Source organism: Enhydra lutris, unplaced genomic scaffold, assembly GCF_002288905.1.
Source record: "Enhydra lutris kenyoni isolate GAN:26980312 unplaced genomic scaffold, ASM228890v2 scaffoldscaffold4, whole genome shotgun sequence".
Lineage (NCBI taxonomy): Eukaryota > Metazoa > Chordata > Mammalia > Carnivora > Mustelidae > Enhydra > Enhydra lutris.
The window spans coordinates 18163489-18186597 of NW_019154088.1; the positions used below are offsets into that span (position 1 = coordinate 18163489).

Below are 23109 nucleotides of genomic sequence, written 5' to 3' on the forward strand. Positions count from 1 at the left end.
GGTGACAAGGGCTTTGCTGTGCTGAGACTTAAATGTGAACATAACAAAGCATGGAAGGACCTTCCATGGAAGACTGATGGGGAGACAATGTTTTTAGACAGTCCCTTTAGCTTCAGTGAGAAGATGCACTGGAGGGAGAAAGCCCTCTCTGTAGAGCAGAAAAATGGATCCTCTTCCTTTCATTCCTGTCACTGGGGGTTTTCTTTTGTCCTAGGGGATCCAAACAGAAGTATAGCATATTAGTTGTTAAGATCAGGGACTCTGGTGGGGTGCCTGGGTGGTTCAGTCAGTTAAGTGTCTGCCTTCAGCTCAGGTCATCATCTCAAGGTCCTGGGATCGAGCCCCGTGTCCATCTCCCTGCTCAGCAGTGAGTCTGCTTCTCCCTCTGCCCCTCCCTCTTCCTCTGCCCCTTCTCAATCTCTCTCAAATAAATAAATAAAATCTTAAAAAAAAAAAAAGGTAAGGGACTCTAGAATTTTTCTTTTTTTTTTTTTTTAAGATTTCATTTATTTATTTGAGAGAGTGAAAGAGAGATGAGAGGGAAGATGGTCAGAGGGAGAAGCAGACTCCCCGCAGAGCTGGGAGCCCACTGCGGGACTCAATCCCGAAACTCCGGGATCACAGCCTGAGCCGAAGGCAGTAGCGCAACCAACTAAGCCACCCAGGCGCCCGGGACTCTAGAATTTTTCTAAGATGGTGAATGCCTCTGTTTTTTCATTTCTTAAAAATCTCCCCAAAACAAAGAGAAACTAAGAGACATTGCAACAGGAAACTACATAGTATAGAGAACTGAAAGATGAAGGTCACTGACATCATGGGATTGAGAGAGGTGAAAGCTAAGAAGCTGGTACCAACAAGAAGGAAGTTGATTGACTTCCTGAAACCTGAGAAATCAGGGGCATCAAATACAACTAGAGATGGACTGAGGTTTCAAGCTTGAAAACAGGAGGATTTTGGAAAATCTGTGTAAAAAATTCCTAAACCTCTGCTCCCCTCTCCCACCCTTGTGGTAGACTGGAGGTTTATTCTCTGGAGAACACCTAGAAGAGCTCTGAAATCAAGGATCCTACAAGGGGAGGTGGGCGGGGTGAAACACTGAAAACAGAGATTGAGTATATCTACTTATTAACCGGAGAGGGTGCCAGTGCCCTTCCCTTGCACAGCTTCTAGAACTCCAGTAGCCAGTTTATGCTTGTAGGCAAAAGAATCTAGAAGTCTAATTCTCAGCTAGAACTACCCTGTCATGGAACAGTGCAGAAGCTACTGGCAATAGCCTCAGTCAGTTAAGTTTCCAACTCTTTTTAAATTTTTTTTAATTTTTTTATTATCATATAATGTATTATTAGCCCCAGGGGTACAGGTCTGTGAATCACCAGGTTTACACACTTCACAGCACTCACCATAGCACATACCTTCCCCAATGTCCATAACCCCACCTCCCTCTCCCCACCCCCCCCCCCGCCCCCCCGCAACCCTCAGTTTGTTTTGTGAGACTAAGAGTCTCTTATGGTTTGTCTCCCTCCCGATCCCATCTTGTTTCATTTATTCTTTTCCTACCCCCTACGTTGTATCTCCACTTCCTCATATCAGGGAGATCATATGATAGTTGTCTTTCTCCAACTGACTTATTTCTAAGCATCCAACTCTTGATCCTCCAGTTCAGTCTTGATATCAGGGTCATGAGATCAAGGCCCACACTGGGCTCCATGCTGGGTGTGGAGCCTACTTTAAATAATAATAATAATAACAATAATATTTCTTGAAAGTGAAATGAAAACAGTAATGGTCAACCTATCTGAAAAAAAAAAGGCGAAAAGAAAAAAATTTTTAAAAATAAAAAAAAAAAAAGTAAAAAAGGAAAGAAGACTTCCCAGAGCTGAAGGACAAATTGAAAGAGCCAAGTGAGTACCCAATGAAATGAGTGCAACTTAAAAATTTTAAACACCAGGATGAAATGTAAAGCTACTAAAAAGGAGAGAGAGACAGACAGAGAGGAAAGAGTCTGTAAGAGTAACATTTGACTTGGCAACAGCAGTACTGCAAGCTAGAAGACAAAAGATCAATGCCTTCAAAATTCTTAGTAAAAAGTACTGCCTAACTAGAATTCTATATCCGATCAAATTATCAATCAAGTGTACAGTAGGAACATTTTCAGACATTCAAAATCTCAAAATAGCTTACCTCCTATACACCCTCCTTAGGAAGTTACTAGAGAAAGTGCTCCATGCAAACAAGAGAATGAGAAGAGAGAGCTGAGGAGCCAGGAGAGAGAGGGAAAGGGATCCCCAGGCCTGGAGAGCAACCAGTCCAGATTGGAGCAGAGGGCTAACAGGAAAGCATAAAGGGAAAAGGAAATTACAGCATCTGGTGGATTTCACCATGAAGAACATTGTATTTCCAAGCTGTTGGGTGGTGAGGAAAGACCTGTGAATAGAAAAAGAAAACAAAGCAAATGGGTAGGTGGCAGTGAATTGAAGGAAAAATAAAAATTGCCTCAATAATTGGATCACAGTGTATTCCTTGGCTCATCAGTAGTATATGATGAGCAAAATGTGAGCTCTGAATATTGAGTTAACTAAAAACTGCGATATTGGAAAAACTGAAGAGAATGATAGCTTCAGCTTCTTCCAGCACAATAGAAAGTCAACAAATAACATCTAAAATTGATTAATCAAAAGATAGCAATCTAAGCATGTAATTTAGAAGCTGGAGAGAAGAGAAAGAAGTTGACATTGGATTGGATTGGCACTGATTTCAAGAGTGGACAGTGTAAGCCTCCAGGTGGTAGAGAGGAGGCAAAGGATGGAGCTATCAAGTAAGGAGACAGCGTCCGCCATTTAAAAACCTTTCAGGGACGCCTGGGTGGCTCAGTGGGTTAAGCCGCTGCCTTCGGCTCAGGTCATGATCCCGAGGTCCTCGGATCGAGTCCCCGCATCGGGCTCCTTGCTCAGCGGGGAGCCTGCCTCTCGCTCCGCCTCTCTCTCCACCTCTGCCTGCCTCTCTGCCTGCATGTGTGCTTTCTCTCTCTCTTTAACAAAAAAAAAAACAAAAAAAACCTTTCAGTGCTTGGACTGTTAGAATGTAAACTGCACATGTGCCACTTTTTTTTTTTTTTCGAACCAAGGAAAAGCATTCTCTCTGAAGTCACATGCATTTGGATTTGAATCTTGGAGAACTATGTTGCTACCTATGTGATCTATAGCAAACTATTTTCATCTTTTTGAGACTCTGATTCCTGAACTGTAATTGAGGCAATTTTTTTTTTAAGTAGGCTGCACACCCAACATGAAGCCTAATGCAGGGTTTAACTCACAACCCTGAGATCAAGACCTGAGCTGTCAGGAGTCAGACGCCTAACCGACTGAGCCACCCAGGCACCCCAGGGGCAAATACTTTTATTATCTATCACATTTTGGTAGGATTCTATAGAAATCTGAGCAAGACCATGAGGGTCAAATGCCTGGCACATAGTAGTAAGACCCTCAATGAAAGTTTTCTGTTTACCTGGTGCTTTTCGTTCCTCTCTGGACACCCTAACTTCTCACCCTTTAGTCATCAAATCCTAGTGTGGATTTCAGTCCCCCCCAGGTGTGTGTGCATGTGCCCTCACCTCTCATGTGGAATCAAAAGTTTGATCTCTGTTAAACAAGCAGATGATTCTTGACCTAAAATACAGCTCCCTTGAGGAGTGAATTTGATGATCAGGAAACACGGTTTCTCCTACAGGCAAGGAAAACTCAAATCACACCCGGTATGCTCAGCCAGGGGCGAGGAAAACTTAGGTGAGAACCAGACATGGCAGAAGGTTCCAGGATCTCCCAGTTGGTGCACGCAAACACCTCCAGCTTACAACCTTAATCCCTTCTGCTGGTGTAATGAGATCCCTCAGTTCATGATGAAAACCGAGCTTGTGGTATTGTGACTCTCATCCCAGCTAACTGCCACACCCAGGTGACAGCTGCACCTGTGAGGCAGGCTGGCCAGTTGCCCAGACACCCGAGGCACCTGCCGCCTGCTGTGCCCTAGACTGCCTTTGGGCTGCCTGCCCTTGGGCTGATGTCCGGACCATTAACTGTCCAACAGAAAGCTTGAGGGCTTTCCGGTGGAGGTTACTCCTTTGATTGCAGCAATTGAACTATACACAGAGTCCAGGTGCAGGCATTGCCAATGATATAGAGATCCACTTGGCCTCAGAGGAGTTTATAATCCCATGGGGGAGAGCAACATTCACCACCCATCAGAAAAGGAAGTGATCTAAGAGGGTGATTACGGGCTGCACGTGGATTTAGTCAAGTCTCAGGTTTACACACTGGAATGCTACTTTGGAGCTTCTCACACAGGCTTGGGAGCAGGTTAGCCCCAGGTCAGAACATTATTTTTTAGAGCAAAAGTCAGTATTCTTCGAATATTTATGATGTTTTATTCATGGAGGGGCAGTGAGGGACAGCAGTGTGGGAGGCGAGGGTAATCTCTGAAAAGCTGACAGTCCTTAACTTCCCAGTCCTTAACTGGGAAGAGTGCCTTGTGGAAGGGTGACCCTCCAATTCTCTGTCTAAAAGGGGACACTTGGGAGTGAAAGGAGTATAATTAATAAGCACATCAGGACCACGGGCATAAACCAGGACTGGCCCTGACAAACCAGGCATATGGTCTCCCCGCTTCTAGGTACCTTCTAATTCTAAAAGGGAATACAGATAGTCCCCAACTTATGATGGTTCTGCCTATGATTTTTTTTTTTTTTACCTTACCGTGGTATGAAAGTGGTACACACTCAGTAGAAGCCATATGCCGAGTTTTGAATTTTGATCTTTTCCCATCTAGCAATAGATAACTCTGCTCCTCTCTCATGAGGCTGGGCAGCCACAGTGAGCCACAGCTCCCAGTCAGCCATACGATCACAAGGGTGAACAGCCAAGACCCAGACAACCATTCTGTGTCTCACTTTCAGTACAGTATTCAATCAATTACCTGACATCTTCAATACCATATTATAAAGTAGGGTTTGTGCTGGAGCTTTGCCCAGCTGTAGGCTTATGTATGTGTTCTGAACATGCTTAAGGGATGCTAGGTTAAGCTATAATGTCCGGTAGAGTAGGTGAATAAAAAGCATTTTTGACCTAGGACATTATTAATTTATGGTGGGTTTATTGGGATGTAATGCCATCAGAAATCGAGGAAGATCTGTAGATTCCGTGACCTATGGACCTAGCTTGCTGATTAAGAGAATAGGTTCCCGCTCAGTCAGAATGTTGAAGTTCATGCTACTAGCATGAGACCCCTGGGCTCTACACACATTTCCTCCTCAGAAGGCCACACAAGGGACCCAGTTTTTACAAAAACCAGTATCTGTCCACTTTGTTGGTTAGGACTCCTGAGAACACTTCACCACCTGACTTTTCACCAACAAGTACTCAAAAATGAAAGGCATCTATACTGCTCCCCTGACCCACTGCCTCCTCTCACGTGGAACTCAGTTCAAGCTTTGTTTTGGTTTGGTTTTTATCCATCTTATCAAATGCCCTCCCCTTACCAGAGAACGGCCAGTCTCTCAATGCCAACATCTCTTTTCCAAGAGGAACTCTTATCCCAAAATAACTTCAGAGTGATTTCACAGAATAGGAAATAAGGTAAGAAATGCTCTTCAGAAGCTTTGCCCTCTTAAGCAAATTTGTTGTCCGATCCAAGAACTTAACATTTGAAGTGAGAGGTCTGGTTACCAGGCACTTTCACCCATTCCATTCCATTTCCTGTTAAAGGTCATAGAATTACAGAATTTGCAGGTTAAAATTATACTTGTTTACCTTCCTCTCCCACCACCAGACTGTGATCTCCTGGAGAACATAAATTGCATTATTAGTATATTATAGTATACAATAATTTGTATTATTAGTATATTATTAGCATAAAATATTATTGAAATTACTACAGATTTGGATGTATTTGTAGGGGCCTCACAAGCAATTGTGGTTGAATGGAAAGCAACCAGGTCCTAACTCCACCTCTCCCACTGACACAAGCTCTCATTTCAGTTCTTACACTCAAAACAATTTTTCCTTTGTGATTTTTATTTATAGCAAAACGTATTCCTCCCAGGCTACCCAAGGCAACTGGGAGCCAGCTTCCTCTCTCTCTTCCCCTTCCGAGTCCCCCTGGGACATTTTCATCATCGTGGTTCAGCTTTACCTGGTTTTGTGACCTCTGGGTCTATGAAATGAGGACATGATCATGAGTCTTCTCTCCAGAGGCGCCTGGCTGGCTCAGGCAGTTAGGTGTCTGCCTTTGGCTTGAGTCATGATCACAGGGTCCTGGGATCAAACCCCAAATCAAGCCCCTAATCCAGCTCCCTGCTCAGTGGGGAGCCTGCTTTTCCCCCTCCCTCCCTTCCCGCACTCATGCTCACTTCCTCACTCTCTCTCAAATAAATAAAATCTTTAAAAAAAAATCTTCTCTCCACCCCTGAGACCCTAACAGTAATCACTCTGTAGAAAATCATTCTCTCTCCTTACACTGTGTTCCCAGTTTTCTTCTTCCCTGTCAAGTGAAGACGGTTGTGAGCCTTTGGTAGATCTTTCCCATATGATCCCTCCTCTTTGGTAGTTCACTGAAATTCACCAGCCCCATCAAGAAAACAGTCAGTACCTTAGTCTAGCTTCAGAGTGGACGTGGATTAAATGTTGGCCTCACTTAGTTCTATCAAATCATCTCACTTTACCTTTTAAAAATCAAAATAGGAAAAGCCAAGTCTTTGGGTTATTAAATCGGAGTTCTAGCTGTCGGCCCAAACCATGTGGGTTGGCGAGGAGGGGGCGTGATGTGGTGTGAGTAACCGAAAAGGCGTGCACTAAGAGGTGAATCCATAACCAACATAAATGTGTAGAAACGTAATGGCGATTACAAGTATATAAGTGCAGTCTCCAGAGAGGGTTTAATTTGGTCTCTCCTTCTCCTGCCACAGAAACCAAATGATCGCGTCCATAAAGTGAGACTGGCCATAGGAAACGGCTTGCGAGCAGACGTGTGGAGGGAATTCATCAGGAGATTTGGGGACATTTGGATTTATGAGTTCTACGCTGCCACTGAAGGCAATATCGCCTTTATGAATTACACGAGAAAAATCGGTGCTGTCGGGAGAGTAAACTACCTACAGAAAGTAAGTACATTGAAAGATGAAAGCGTACGGGACTGCCTTTCAGAATACAGAGACTTCTTAAAAGCTGTGTCATGATGATGTTCTTAGAAGCTCGTACCGCATCAGAGCCATGGTCGATCCGTGTCTCCAAGAGAGGGTCTGTTCATTCTCTAGGACAGTGAATGCAAAGTGACAGGGCCCTTTCATTTTTAAATATCAGTTTCTCGTAATAACAACCTATTACGCCTTTGCTACCTGCAACTTCTGCGCAATATTCCCAATGCATTTATGAGTGTAGATGACCAAATACCGGAAGCCTACTGGTTGGGTAAGATGACCGCACACTGTGAAACGGGGTGTTTCTCTCTCATGGTCCTGTGGCTCACAGTGACCGAGGGACCTTTGTATGCCTACAGGGACAGGGTGCCACCCCTTGAGCTCTGGGTCCCGTGGTTCTGGGGCAGGGCATCCACATCAGTGTTTGTCAAAAACTGTAATGCCAAGATTCAGAACCACCATTTGGACCTCCCAGAGAACTGGAACGTGCCCCGGCTCTGGGATCTCACAAACATTCGTATTTCCCCGAGGACTCCACCAGAATGCTAGTTGTTATTTTTCGGCCAGCTCCCACAGCAGTCTCTGCTCCCACTCAGGTGTTTATTGTCTGGTGTCTCCAGACGGTCTCTTTGCCTTTTTTGTGTTTGAGCCGTCAGTCTTCCGGGTGATCCCGTCTTTCAACAATCCCAGGAATTTTCAGCGAAGGCTGAGTCTCCACCGGCTAGAGCAGTCCCAGCTGTCACTATTCCACTGGCAGCCCTTCCTGCCTGGCCCTGAATGGTTACACCAGAGCTCCCAGGCAACAGGATGGGCTAATCCTCAGAGTCCAAAGGACAGTAATTTGTGTGCATAAGAGCTGGGCCTCGAGAGATCAAATTTCAGCACGTTGCATACTGACTGGGCGACCTTGAGCAAGTCACTTCTGTTGCTTAGGCCTCCCTTTCATTGTTTGCAAAACAAAGATAAAAAGAGAAAATGTGGGGCGCCCGGGTGGCTCAGCTGGTTAAGCGGCTGCCTTCAGCTCGGGTCTTGATTCCAGGGTCCTGGGATCGAGCCCCGCATCGGGCTCCCTGCTCGGCGGAGAGCCTGCTTCTCTCTCTCCCTCTCCCTGCCACTCTGCTTACTTGTGCTCTCTCTCTAGCTCTCTGTCAAATAAATAAATAAAATATTAAAAAAAAAGAGAGAGAGAAAATGTAGAGCCTAGTGCATCTGGCCCAAACTGTATTTATAATGAGGGGAAAGGATTATTGAAAGAATTAAATGGCTTGGGAAAAAAGCCCGTAGAGGCTGTAGCTCAATGCCTGTCATATAATAGCCATGAACAATTATTAGCTATAGCTGTTGTGCTTACTGTCATCCCATTCCTCACATTCTGGCCTTATCTCAAGGCATTCTCAAGCCCCAGGAACCTCTCAGACACTGAGAGCCACGTCTGTGCGACACAGGTCCTGCCACCGTCCTCCGCGCCTGTGCCATCTGGCTCAGTGGCCGCTAACTATATTTGGCCATTTCTATTTAAATGAGGTAAATGACATTTTTAATTCAGTGCTTCCCTCTCGCCAGCCACGTTTCACATGCTCAGTAGCCACATGTGTTTCATGGCTACTGTGTTGGGCAGTTCAGATGTAGAGCATTTCCATCATAGCTGAAAATTCTACAGGGCAGAGCTGCTACAGGGCTGAGAATCCATTTCTTACTCCCCACTGCAACCATACCTGATAAGGTCAGTCTTCTCTAGCTAGCTTCAGTTCAACCCACAGCAGCCCAAACCTCGGGTACCCAGGTCAAATGCAACTCAGAACAAGAAAGGGTAGGAGGCAGAGTTGATTGAGACATGGTACAAGACATCCATGTTATTACTACTGACCCTCAAAAAGACAAGTGTCAGGGAAACTCATTTTAAACCAGACCTGAGGACCTTAGAAGTTGGTGCCATATATTACTTAGTTCTTGGCTTCTCATCCGTTGATTGCCATGTTTTATTGTCAATTTTTCGGCTTTAAACAAGAAGGTATTTTTTTATAAGATTTTTTATGTATTTATTTGACAGAGAGAGATCACGAGCAGGTGGGGGGGGGGAAGCAGGCTCCCCGCTGAGCAGGGAGCCCGATGTGGGACTCGATCCCAGGACCCTGAGATCATGACCTGAGCCGAAGGCAGAGGCTTTAACCCACTGAGCCACCCAGGCATCCCGGTATTTTTTTAATTGGGGAAAAAAAAAAGTGGGAGGAGGGAGAAGATGCCCCTGCAACTGATGTGGAAAAAAACATTAGTTACCAGCCCCAAATTTTTTACACCCTTGCAAATAAACAAGATCTAACATTGGCAGACTATGAATGCTACTTGCTTTGTAATGGTTATCTGCTACTATTGAGGCATAGGACTGGTTAACTTATCATATAAACTTAAATCTGAAGCAGACACAGTCTTCCTGGCTAATAATTACTTCTAAATACTGTCAGATTTAGTAGAGGAAATAAGAGTAGAGAATATTAGTAGAGAAAATCATATGTTTATTTCTCTTACTGGACTACATAAATTTAAATTCTTATGTCTTTGAAATGTATATGTGAAAATGATAGAGTTTTAATCATTTGATAGCCACACGCATGAAATAATTATAGCACTGAGCCTTAACTATATTGGAAAATATGTGGAAACGTGAAACATCTAACAGTGGCATACAGGTTTTTAAAACCCCCTTGTGATATGTCTACCAAAACACATGTGAGAGAGTGTTCACAACATCATCATCTGTAAAAGTCTAAAACTGGAAACAGTCCAAATGCCAATTAACAGGAAGATAGATCAATTGTGGTGTATTCATACAAGGAAAATCCCGTGGCAATAAAAAATAAACCATTGGAGGGGGCACCTGGGTGGCTCAGTGGTTAAGCCTCTGCCTTCAGCTCAGGTCATGATCTCAGGGTCCTGAGATTGAGTCCCACATTGGGCTCTCTGCTCTGCAGGGAGCCTGCTTCCTCCTCTCTCTCTCTCTCTCTGCTTGCCTCTCTGCCCACTTGTGATCTCTGTCAAATAAATAAAATCTTTAAAATAAATAAATAAATAAATAAATAAACCATTGGGGGAAAAAAAACAGCGTGGCTAGATGAGTAACAGACATTATACAGAATAAAAGCAGGAACAAGGGCACATACTTTATCTCCTTACCTCATTTATTTGAAGTGTAAGATAATTGATGGTGATATGTTAGAATAGCAGTGGACATGAAAGAGGAGACTTTGACAGTATATGGAAGTGTTTTATTTCTTGGTCTGTGTGGTAGTGACATGGATGTGTCCATATGTAATTTTACCAAATTGGGTGTTTAAGATTTATGTACTTTTTATACTTAATGTATGCCATGCCACAATAAAAGGGGAAAGATGTGAAGAAATTTATATTTAAAATGATATATTTGGGGGCTCCTAGTTGGCTCAGTCAGTTAAGCATCTGCCTTCAGCTCAGGTCATGATCCCAGAGTCCTGGAATGGAGCCCCGTGTCCAGCTTCCTGCTCAGCAGGGGTCTGCTTCTCCCTCTGCCTCCACCCCTCCCCATGCTTGTGTGCACGCTCTCTCGCTCTCTCTCAAATAAATAAAATCTTTAAAAGTAAATAAAATAAAATAAAATTATGTATTTTAATTTTTCTAGAAAGTCATAACTTACGATCTGATTAAATATGACGTGGAGAAAGATGAGCCTATGAGAGATGGAAATGGATATTGCATCAGAGTTCCCAAAGGTACCGGAGAGTTCTGTTCAGTTAACCTGGGCTTTTTTTACCATTATCAAGTGACTATGAAGAACTAACATACAGGGCGCCTGGGTGGTTCAGTGGGTTAAGCCTCTTCCTGTGGCTCAGGTCATAATCTCAGGATCCTGGGATTGAGCCCTGCATCAGGCTCTTAAAAAAAAAAGTTAAAAAAAAAAAAAAGAACTAACATACGATTGCTAAAATGAATACATGGTAAAAAAAAAATTTTTTTTTAGGGTGGGGGAATAAAAGAGACTTATTTAATACCCTCAGAAATAATTAATTCCAGGAATTCCAAAAGGTATTAATTTACCACTACATGTAGCATAGTTATACTTTGAAACCTAGCTTAACAACTTCCTGTCTGTGAGGTATTTTGTGGAAAGGGATATGGAATGATGGTTGCAAAATCTAGTTCACTTTAGTGGGTCTTCCTTCACTTTCAAGCTTAAAATACTGTGCATTTGTCTAATGATGTGTGTAAATCATTATTCGGTAAAATACTAACATGTTTAGAATTACAAATGTGTGGCCACATAGAATTCTGTACTTTGTATGTACAGTGTCTATACATGTGTATATGATGTGTATGGATATACATGTACATGGGCATGGAAAGAGACCCTTCCTACAGCCAGCACGTTGCCAATGGATTGTATGGCAACAATTGTTTTGTTTGTTTAATTGGTTTTCTTGGTTTCTTTCTTTTTTGTTCTCTTGCATTCACCACTTCTTATCATTGTGTTATTTTGCTCCAAAGCTAGGCATTTTTTCACATTTCTATCAAGGAATGAAAAAAGCAAAGTTGCTAATTGAAAATTCTCAAGACCTCTATCACTCTTACTCTAGGTTTACCCGGCATGTTCCAAAACCCATTTTTTTTAAAGATTTTTATTTATTTATTTATTTGACAGAGAGAGAAATAGCCAGAGAGGGAACTTAAGCAGAGGGAGTGGGAGACAGAGAAACAGGCTTCCCACCAAGCAGGGAGCCCAATGCGGGGTTCAATCCCAGGACTCTGGGATCATGACCTGAGCCAAAGGCAGTTGCTTAACCAACTGAGCCATGCAGGCGCCTCAAAACCCCCTATTAAAGCCAGGTTTCACATACTTCAGTATAAATGGCAGAGGGGAACCTGGGTGGCTCAGTTGGTTAACCAACTCAGGTCATGATCCTGAAGTCCCAGGATCAAGTTCTTCATCGGGCTCCCTGCTCTTCAGGGAGTCTGCTTCTCCCTCTGACTCTCCCCGCCTCATGCTCTCTCTCTCCCTCCCCCCCCCCGCAAACAAATAAATAAATAAAATCTTTAAAAATATATAAATATATAGATATATAAATATATAAATATATATTTAATATAAATATATAGATATATAAATATATAAATATATATTTAATATAAATATATTAAATATATAAATATATAAATATATATTTATATAAATATATAAATATATAAATAAATATATAAAATATATAAATAAATATATAAAATATATAAATATGTTATATATTTAAAATATATAAAATATATAAATATAGATATATAAAAGGATAGGTTTTTAAAAGCATTTTCTTAGCTTGGTGTTACTTAGATTTTATTATTTTAAGTCTATGGCCATACCACCCTGAACACACCCGATCTCATCTGATCTCGGAAGCTAAGCAGGGTTGGGCCTGGTTAGTACTTGGAAGGAAGATTTTATTATTTTAAGCCATGCATTAGCCTTTTTAAAATAAAATGTGATCAAAACCCAATTACAAGAGTTTGAAAAGGCACAGGAAAACCAATGAGTTTCAATTTCATTACAAATTTTAAAATCTGGGAGTAGTCTGAAAAAAATATATGCTAATTTCAGCCCAGGGTTAATTTGATAACTGGGGCAATGTCCATTGGCAGGACTTAGAATTATGCACATGAGGGATAGGCATATCTTCTATAAAATGGGATAAGAATTATTTGAACACGTCACTTTTGGAAGAATTTTAAGATCCACTTGAGGAACAGATATATACGGAGTTTCAAGATCTAGAATTTAGAAAATCTGTGCATTTGGTCAATCAAAACAGATTGAAAGAGAATTTTATAAGCTTATGTCTTGGAAATACTATAAAACTAAGACAGAATGATAGGGATGTTTCACTTGGGAGTTGTCTTAGGTTGTGGAAAATGAAAGGTTGAGGTAAAGGAGAAAATATCTTCCATTTGCAAGTTCAAAAACTGATTCCAAATACTGTATGCAAATTATTAAAATGATAAGCATCTGAATGTTACCACTGTACATGGAAAATGAGATCAATGTTGTGCCAGCTTTGTAAATGATTTCTAATAAAGGTAACCGAAAATGCAACCTGAACATCGCACTACATTTTTCTGAGAGTATTTTAATTACAAATAAAGTCTTTAATTTTTTCATTGTGGAAGACAGGCTTAATGCCAGGCCCTATAACATTAAAAAATGGTATTTGAAAATAAAATTAAATAAATAAAATTACATTTAAAAGTGGTACTTTCAGCAGGTTTAAGGGCCACACGTGAAGATGTCCTTTTCTGAGTATATGGCAACAGTTTCCAGAGAATGTTACTAATAAAATTTGCCTGCTGCTAGCAGATAAAATAACAGTTTACTCTCTTCTGTCCTAGGTGAGGTTGGACTCCTCGTTTGCAGAATCACACAACTTACACCCTTTTCTGGCTATGCTGGAGGAAATACTCAGACAGAGAAGAAAAAACTGAGAGACGTCTTTAAGAAAGGAGACCTCTATTTCAATAGTGGAGATCTCTTAATGATTGACCATGACAATTTCATCTACTTCCACGACCGAGTTGGAGATACTTTCCGGTTGGTTTCTCTGAATTATTGAGCCAAAAAACTAACACATGTACAATTTGGCTGCCTCCTAAATTGGAACTGCATTCTACTTTGGCTCTGATGCTCCCTTTCCTTCTATCTCTCGGTGCGTCAGTTCACCCTTCTGTATTCCCAGAAAATAAGCAACAAAACACAGAAGATGTCACTCTGCAATGCACAGTTAACTTGCTTGAGCAACACCAGATGAGAAGAAGGCAGAAAACTTGGGCCCGACTTTTGAAGCCCAATAGTCCATCCAATTCCTCTCCTTTATCCTCCATTATTACCAGACACTCGTAGGACAGCCAGGAATTTTCACACTGTTTCCAGTCATGGGGGCCTTTCTTCAGGTAAAACCAAAGGTAAACTCATGTGGAGCTGATGGGCTGAAAAGGAGGTAGAGTGTTCTGAGCCCCACCTGTTTCCCTCCCTCCCTCCCTCGCTCGCTCCAGCCTCACTCGGGTTTCCCACAGAAACCTGAGTCAGCACCATGAAGTTTGGAGGTCATTACAAGAAGACCATGAAACTAATTCCCAACCACAGCATGGGCCCCCAGCCTCATGACACTTGGGTTTAATCAGCTTGCTTCCTGTTTAAGGTCCTTGAGGCCAGGCCCTATGCCTGCTGGTTCACCCCCCAGAACCTAGCCCGGAGCTTAACACACATGAATGAATGAATGAATGAGGAAGGGATGGAAGGTGTCTGGCTACAGTAGGAAGAGCAAGAACAGGAATGAGGAGAACCAAGCGCCTAAGCTCACCTCTCCTCCTGACCAGCTGTGCTATCACGGCAGGTAACCTTTCTCAAGCCCGATTCCTTCACCCATGAAATAAGGACCTACCAGGTGCGGTGGCACGCGCCTGTAGTCCCAGCTACTCAGGAGGCTGAGGCAGGAGGATCGCTTGAGCCCAGAAGTTCTGGGCTGTAGCGCGCTATGCCAATCTGGTGTCCGCACTAAGGTCGGCATCAGTATGGTGACCTCCCAGGAGTGGGGGACCACCGGGTTGCCTAAGGAGGGGGGAACCGGCCCAGGTGGGATACAGAGCAGGTCAAAACTCCCAGCTGATCAGTAGTAGGATCGCACCTGTGAATAGCTACTGCACTCCAGCCTGGGCAACAGAGCGAGACCCCGTCTCTTAAAGAAGAAAAAGAGAAGGACCTCAGTGATCCTTCCATCTCTAGTATTCCATGAGTCAGGATCCATACCATGATTTTATGCCACCTTCATGTTACTAAAAAGATACTTCTGGGAGATCTAAAGAATTTTTCAATGTAAGACAAATTTTAATTCTTTATTAAGAGGACAAGTAGCCCCAGGTTGGGCACTAACATTATAACCTCCCTGCAAATAAAGTATATCTCCTATTCAAAGCTTTCCCTTTGCCATGAGACCCTGAAATACAAGGACGAAATTCCATTAAATTGAATTAAATAGCAACCAAAGTCAATAAGAAAAGTGAGAGACGTAACACAACAAAAAGTCATTGAGACTTATTTTTATTTCCTGGGCCTTTCTCAGGCCAAACCTGTATTTCAACACTAGAACAACACCATTCTTTGTGTCATGTTTCATGTGGTGAGGTTGGAATTTCACATTTTATTATTTAGTTCTACGCCTTTGTCTTTTGTTTCTCAAGCAAGGTGCCTTCCCATGACTGAGTCAGGGGCATCTGGGGGAAGAGAGTGGAAAACAGGTGCTGACGCCCTCCAGAAGTCGCGGGGAGACACCATCTGCCCTGTCCTGGCAACCTGGCCAGGGACCATCAGTAACCTCTGCTAACCTTGCCTTTTCTTCCAGCTGGAAAGGGGAAAACGTGGCCACCACTGAAGTTGCTGATATAGTAGCACTGGTCGATTTCGTCCAAGAAGTAAATGTTTACGGAGTGTCCGTGCCAGGTATGCACAATATGTTAAAGTCTAAACCTTATGCCTAAACCCATACAGTAACGGAACACTGTTTTAACCCCAGAGCAACGTTTGTCATCACTTTTGCCTGTCAGCTGGAGAGTCGAACAACTCTTTCAGCCACCTGGAAGTAAGGGGCTGACGTCTGGTTTATGGTCCATTGTAAATCAGCCAAGTCAGTACATCTGAACCTGGCCTCCTCCTGTGGTTCAGCTCCCCAGCTGTCCTTGGGCTCTCAGGCAAGCCAGATCTCTCCAAGATGCATGGTCCCGCACTGCATTTGGCACCCCTCAGGTTTGACGGCACGGAAATGGTACCTTGGCCTCTGAACCGGGAATCAGAAATAAAAACAAGTAGAATTGCTAGGAGAAAAAAACTGAAAAGGAGCTGACTTTGTCCAGACTTCTTTTAAAACAGGTCCTTGACTTCAGCCCACCCCATGAGTTTCAGAATCATCACACAGAGTGGGGTCACCAAGCCTTCATGTGCGGGTCTGTTTCTGCCAGCAGAGTGGGGAGTGCTGAGTTCTGACTTTGGGAACTTGGCTGCAGTACCTGCTGGCTGTTTGACTTTGGGCAAATCACTAAAATTTGGGGTAATACCAGCCCTGCAGTTGAGATTGTCAAGAGAACGCATTCATTTCAACTACATGAATACTAAATACCTGTTTACCAGATATATCCAGGAGTGTGGTCATGGGAAGAAATCATTTTCATTATAGATGACAGAGGATTAAAACCTGCAAATCACTGTCCAAATATAAGGTGCTAGGGATGTTATTAATATTCCCCCAGAACTCAATATTTGGGATTCTCACCTATTTTCCAAATGGAAGTCCAAAAGTCTCTCTTTCCTGAGCTGTGATGGTTTCCCATGACTTTGGGCTGTCTTTAGTTTTTTTAAGAATATTTGAGACTTTCTCTTGCCTGTTCCTCTCCAACCCTATGGCAGTGCCACAAAGGGATGTGCAGCTGCATCCCAGGTCACAGAGCATGAGGGGTACAGAACACTCCTCCAATGTTGGAACGTGGTCTGAATTCACACAAGGACGCATGTCCTTGTTGTCCATGATCACGGCATGCTGGGCCCTCACATGCACTTCCGAATGCTGGATTTAGCTAACCACACAAAAGAATGTGTATGAGAAGGTGAGAGAATCTGGGAAATGGAATGGAAGGATCGAATCCAATGCTCTTCAGGGCGGGGTCACTCAGGAGCTTGCTCACAGTGCGATTTCTCAGGCCGACCCCAAACCTACTTACTGAATCAGAATCTCTGGGGTGGGGCCTGGGCAGCTGTGTTTTAACAAACCCTCCAGTGATTCTTAAAAACAATGAAGTCTGATTTGGAGGTGAGGAAAACGTTCTAGAACTAGATAAGGGTGATGGTTGCACAACGTTGTGAATGTACAAAATACTGCTGAATTGTACACTTTAAAATAGCTAAGATGAATTTTACGTTATGTGTGTGTGACCATAATTTTTTTTTTTAAATTCTAAATTCTGAGAAGCACTGAAGCCTTGTCTGGCCGATCATTAGGATCATCTGAGAAACTTTTGTTTCGAGTTTTTATCTAAGTTCCAGTTAGTTAACGTACAGTGTAGTATTAGTCTCAGCTGTACTGTATAGTGATTCAACCTGGAAATTTTTTAAAGCCCAGATCTAATAGATCAGAACCTCTAGGGTTTGGGACTAAGACTCTTCATGCCTTTGTTTAATCCCCAAGTGACTCTAACAACTAGTAAGATCTGGGAATCACCCATCTAGAACAAAAAGAAGAGGAGGTTAATGGTTTTCAAATGATTTTAAGGCAGTCAGGTAGAACAAGGAGCAGGTGTGCAACACCAGGGAACAAACTTTCACTTGAGATGTCTCCTATAACCAGAGGCCAACAACAGAAAAAGCCTGTCTCCTAAGGCAGGGAATGTCCCGGTGACTGGGACGTGTGAAGAAGCTGGATGTCCATGTGAGGTCCTGGGAGGATTCTGCAGCATTAAAAGCTTCGAGATGAGCTGAGACGTGTCTCTTAGCTTTCAGAGTCTGTGATTCTCGATATCTTGCCTGTGACTGGCTGGTCTACCAGGCACACAGCCAACTTCATTCCAGCCTAGAAACATAGCAAGACTATCTAGAATAAGCCAGTCTACCAGAGTGATTCTCAGTAGCAGAGAGCTCAGCAGGACCTTCACACATCTCAGCTTTCAACCAGGAAGGTACCTCAAAGTTTGGGTCTGGTTGACATTTATTAGGTGTCACACCAGAACTTCCCAGCTACTCTCCAGAACTTTTTGTTCTCTATAGACCTTTCTGCAGTGATGAAAATGTTCTGTGTCTGCACTGTCCAATATGGTGGACAATAATTATGGCTGCTAAGCACTTCAAATGTGGCTAGTACCACTGAGGAATTGAATTTTTTATTGGATTTTATTATAATTAATTTTAAGAGCCAAATGTAACCAGTGGCTGCCACACTGCACAATGCAACTCTATAGAGACTCTGGCCAGAACAGCTGTAAACTGGAACCTTCTTCCTTCTGGAGCTGAACCGGCCCCAAACCAAGCCCTGGGAGCCCGGGCAGAGACCGGAGACCCAATAGGACTATTCATGTCTCATCCGGGCATTGCCTCTGTCAGAGCAAGAGGCAAGGAGCCAGTCAGTGCTGAAGACTTCTGTTGCATCAGACTCTGCCTTGATTCTGAAAGAAGTGTACCAGAGACATTTGAGAGTCCTGAGATGGGTGCTCTGGAGAGAGCTCCCAGGGTGGGGACCCCTAGAGAAAGAGTGTCCAGTGCCCTTCCTCCCTCCTTCAGCTAAGAGGCAAATTGTATAGGTGTGCACCTTCTTTCTTTTAATGTTTCCTCTTGCTTCCTACCTTCTTTAGAGCCACAGGTAAACACACAATCACCATGGGAGAGGTTTCGAAAGCTGGGGCCCAGGTGACGAAGGACGGGCTCCTTCCCCTCTCTGATTACAGCTAAGTAGTTCAGGGAAGTGGACCTAGACTCCCGCTGGGTCTGCTGGGTCAGGTAGAAGATGTATTAAGACCTAATTACCGCTATCATCACAAGAAAACAGTTGAGTAATTGTTCTAAACTCCTCTCCACTTACGTTGCTGCCTGACAGGGAGGAAAGAGCTGCTGGATCTCCGTGGAGACACGGCCTCTAAGGGAGTAAAGCTTATCAACCAGAGGGCCCACAGCAGCTCACCCTTGTGCCTCCCATCACCCTTCCGACCCACAGCTTCTCTGAAATGCAGAGAGGCAGAGCTATTAAGAATCTTGATTAGGGGCGCCTGGGTGGCTCAGTGGGTTAAAGCCTCTGCCTTCGGCTCAGGTCATGATCACAGGGTTCTAGGATCGAGCCCCACATCGGGCTCTCTGCTTGGCAGATAACCTGCTTCCCTCTCTCTCTCTGCCTGCCTTTCTGCCTACTTGTGATCTCTGTCAAATAAATAAATAAAATCTTAAAAAAAAAATCTTGATTAAATAAATAAGTCTCAAAGGTGGTGTTTGTTCCCTGAAACACAACAGACCTGACGCTGCACCCTGAGTCCAGTGGTTTATGACGGGGGACAAAGGACTTTTCACCAGAGTCCAAAAACCAAAATTCCCTGAGCCAACAGTGGGACTTGTCTCCCTCTCAGGTGTTTTCATGGAGGCCACTAAGAAACATGACCACTTGTCTCAATCCAGTGTCTCACTCTGCCTATTATTTGCTGTGTGAACGTGAACAAATTCCTTAATATATTTAAGCCTCAGGTTTTTCATCTGTAAAATGCAGATAGTATTTCTGCCTCTTCATAAGGCTGTTGTGAGGGTTAAATGGGGTAGTCCATAAAACACACTTAGTATAGGGTCTGGCGTATGATAAAGATTTAATTGGGACACCGGGGCGGCACAGTCTGTTGAGTGCCCTACTCTTGGTCTCAGCTCCGGTCACGATCTCACCGTCTTGAGATCGAGCCCTGCATTGGGCTCAAGCTCAATGAGGAATCTGCTAAAGTTTCTCTCTCCCTCTCCCTTCGCCCCTCCCCTCTCTCCCTCTCTAAAATGAATAAATAAACCTTTAAAAAGATTTTAATTGGCATTTAGCTCGTTGTTGTATTCGCTTTAGAATGACTTCAACATATATTTGAAATAAAAATTCCAACTATCCAAAAGAAACCCACGTTCTCAGTCCCCGCTTCTTTGAACTAGGAAAGCGTCATAAATAGCACAACACATCTAATGTTTTCTCATTTGATTTCTAGGTCATGAGGGTCGAATTGGCATGGCTGCAATCAAAATGAAGGAAAACTGTGAATTCGATGGAAAGAAAATATTTAACCATGTTGCCGACTACCTGCCCACATATGCAAGGCCCCGATTTCTAAGAATACAGGTGAGACCTCTCGCTGTGGAGTTCAGTTATCCTCTCTCTCAGAGACAGCTGTCTCTGAGAGAACAACTCCCTTCTACCATGGTAACCCTATTAACCAAATTTTCACCACCCTTAACCCGGAAGCTCAACAAGGAAGCAGAAATATCAGAAAATAGAACTAGCAGAAGCCAAATTCTGATCCCTTTCTCACTAAAAAGACAGACCAGTTCACTCAGCAGCAGCATTAGCAGATAACTCACAAAGTCTGTGTTTGATGAGGCATGACAGGCACTTGAAACAGAAACGCTCCGACCCTCCTATTTGTTGTTTCCAGTTCTAAAGAATGGAAAAATCCACTGTAGTTCTACATCTTTCTAAGGTGTGAAATTTAATTGGGCATCATTAGCCGGTTGGAACTATCAAAGGCTTAACTATCACCACAAGAGGGATGTTGTTGTTTTTTGTTGTTTTTTTTTTTTTTTTTTTTTTTTTTTTTTAAACGTTTAACCTTTTCCTTTAGTGGGCTGTTTTTTTTTTTTTTTTTTTTTTTTTTTTTTTTTTTTTTGCTTTCTCAAACCTTAACCCGTTGGTTAGCTTAACACTCTCACTTTTGGACTATGAGCTCTATGATTCTGTAGCTGGAGACCTGAGAAAAGAAATATTAGATTACCTGCTATTGCAGAAGTTATAGGGTTATTTCTGTTGATGTTCATAAAGCACTGACATTTGCTTTATGACGAGAATGGCTGAGAGACGTGAACATTGAAATACCCTCAGGTCCGCCATCACCTATCAACTGAAGAAAGAAAAAGCCATCTGTGTGAAGATTATTCCCTAGCCCCGCCCCTCCATAAATTAGGATATTCTAGTAACACCTGGAGCTCAATAAGCAGTTCTATTCTGCCTTTCACCATCCACAGCCCCTCATGCCCCACAGGTGATTTAAAAGCCTCAGGGGAATGAAAAACTACCTCCACAAAGCCCCCCACCACCTTGTGGAGCTTCTGTAAAACCGAGGTATTGATAGGTGGAACTGCCCTTCACAGCTTCCACCTGAACCAGCCCTCCTGTCCCACCTCTGCCCCTTGGCCTGAACCCTCATCTGTTTACAAAACATTCCACCAATGTGGACTGTTTGCTGTTTTTCAGGACACCATTGAGATCACTGGAACTTTTAAACACCGCAAAGTGACCCTCATGGAGGAGGGCTTTAACCCGACAGTCATCAAAGATGCCTTGTATTTCTTGGATGACAAAGCAGAAACGTATGTGCCGATGACTGAGGACATTTACAATGCCATCAATAATAAAGTTCTGAAACTCTGAATATTCCTGAGAGGCTAACTCACATTTCCAGAAAGAAACTGAATGAACCCAGTACAGCCATTTGGTGTAATCCAACCTTAATTTGATTGAAGATTGCGAGATGCAATTTTTTTATGCATTCCAAAAAGGGAGGCTTTTTAAAAATTACACCTGAACCTTGACATGTGAAAATATTTAGAGATAAGTATTTTTTCAATTTGCACCTACCATTCGTATTTGCAGAGCAAGCTTGTTAGAGGGTGCATTATTTTCTAAAATATATAATAAAATAGGTGAATGCCAACTGATGTGATGATATTGTCTTTCTTGACTTTTAAGTGCAAAAACCCTGAGCCTAACAGCGTCATTGGCAACTTTTCATACATGTCCTAATTCATCATAATAATAATGGCATTGTAGGTTAAAAAAAAGTAAAGACAAAAAATAAATTAAAAATGGCAAGAAGCTGAAAGGTGAGGGGGCTGGGTCACTAATGAGCAGTCCAGTGGAAATCCAGCTCCAGTGTGAGGCCAACTCTCCCCTCCTCAGAGCATCTGGGCCACTGTCTACAAACTGCATTCTTCAGCAGGTGAGAAGACCACCTTGACTCCTTAAAGGAGCCTAAGCCAACAGTATCAGAATTCTATACATGGAAGGTGTTAGTAGACATTTCTTAACTACATCAAGGATTGTACACTCACATGTCTTCAGGATTCACATTAGTAATGGGGATGAGATAACAGGTCACAAATGTGGCAAACTTGAGGGCAGCCACTACTGGGCTTCAGTTGGCTGATGATTGTCCTGTGGGGATACAGCTCAGGCACTTCTAAGATCTGATTATTCAGAAAACAGAAACCCAGCTATTTGTGAATCCTCCAGTGTTTTAAATGTGAAGGCTCAGATTCTATAAGCCTTCCATGGACCTGAACAAAATGTTATCTGTGGGCCAGATAAGTCCCAGATCTCCAGTTAGTACTCCCCACCAAGTCCCACATGCTCCTCAAACCTGAGACGATTTCGCTCCACAGCCAGTCTCCTGCCAAGCAGCTTGTTTAAGGACCTAGGCCCCCTGGGCATGATGCAGGAGGGTTGGGAAACTTAGAGGAGGCCTTGCAGACAGGCTCTTTCTCCTTCCACTTAGCCAGCTCCCTTCTTGAGAAGTCTTTAACCTCAGCCTGTGTCAGTTGTACAGTCTTAGGAGCAGGTCCTTGGTAGTGGAAATCAAGACAACATATTCTTTACTGGAGCTTATCCTAGGAAACAGGAACTTCATGGTAACTAAGTCCCTGTCCAAAAAGTGTAATCCAGGTTCACCCCAGTCTCCCTAAAAGAAGTGGAATTTCCTTCTCTAGAGGACATCTTCAGATGACCAGGAGCTGGCAAGGACCCCCAGTGCTCCCCCAATTTAATCCTCATAAGGCCCCAGGAAAACATATTCCGGGATCCTCCATGATAGATGACAAGAGGGGTCACCACCCCCACCCCCAACACAGTTCTAGAAATATTGATTAAACTCTCTCCATTTTTTTAAGTGACTAAGAAGACTCGTGACCAGAATCCTTGCCCCTACTTATTATGCCCAATGATGAGTAGTTCCTGAGCACTTAATATGCCTAAAGGACCTGAGGATGGCCCCAGGAAAACCCCAGATACCCCTGTGTATTTGTGAATTTTGCCAATAATTTAAACATTGTTGCTTGTGGGTCAGCACTTAAGAATTTTTGCAAAATTCTAAATAATCTC

At 43.1% G+C, this 23109-nt stretch overlaps 1 protein-coding gene across 2 annotated transcripts in view; it reads left to right on the forward strand.

Moving 5' to 3' along the window:
* Positions 1-21668, forward strand: part of LOC111138695 (solute carrier family 27 member 2) — a 45557-nt gene extending 23889 nt beyond the window's left edge. For both annotated transcript variants that reach the window (XM_022490681.1, XM_022490682.1), the window contains 6 exons: positions 6956-7150; positions 10839-10929; positions 13586-13784; positions 15592-15689; positions 19949-20079; positions 21208-21668. In XM_022490681.1, coding sequence (XP_022346389.1) covers positions 6956-7150; positions 10839-10929; positions 13586-13784; positions 15592-15689; positions 19949-20079; positions 21208-21384 — 891 coding nt within the window. In that variant the 3' untranslated portion in view covers positions 21385-21668. The remainder of the gene's footprint in view (positions 1-6955; positions 7151-10838; positions 10930-13585; positions 13785-15591; positions 15690-19948; positions 20080-21207) is intronic.
* The last annotated feature ends 1441 nt before the right edge of the window (positions 21669-23109 follow it).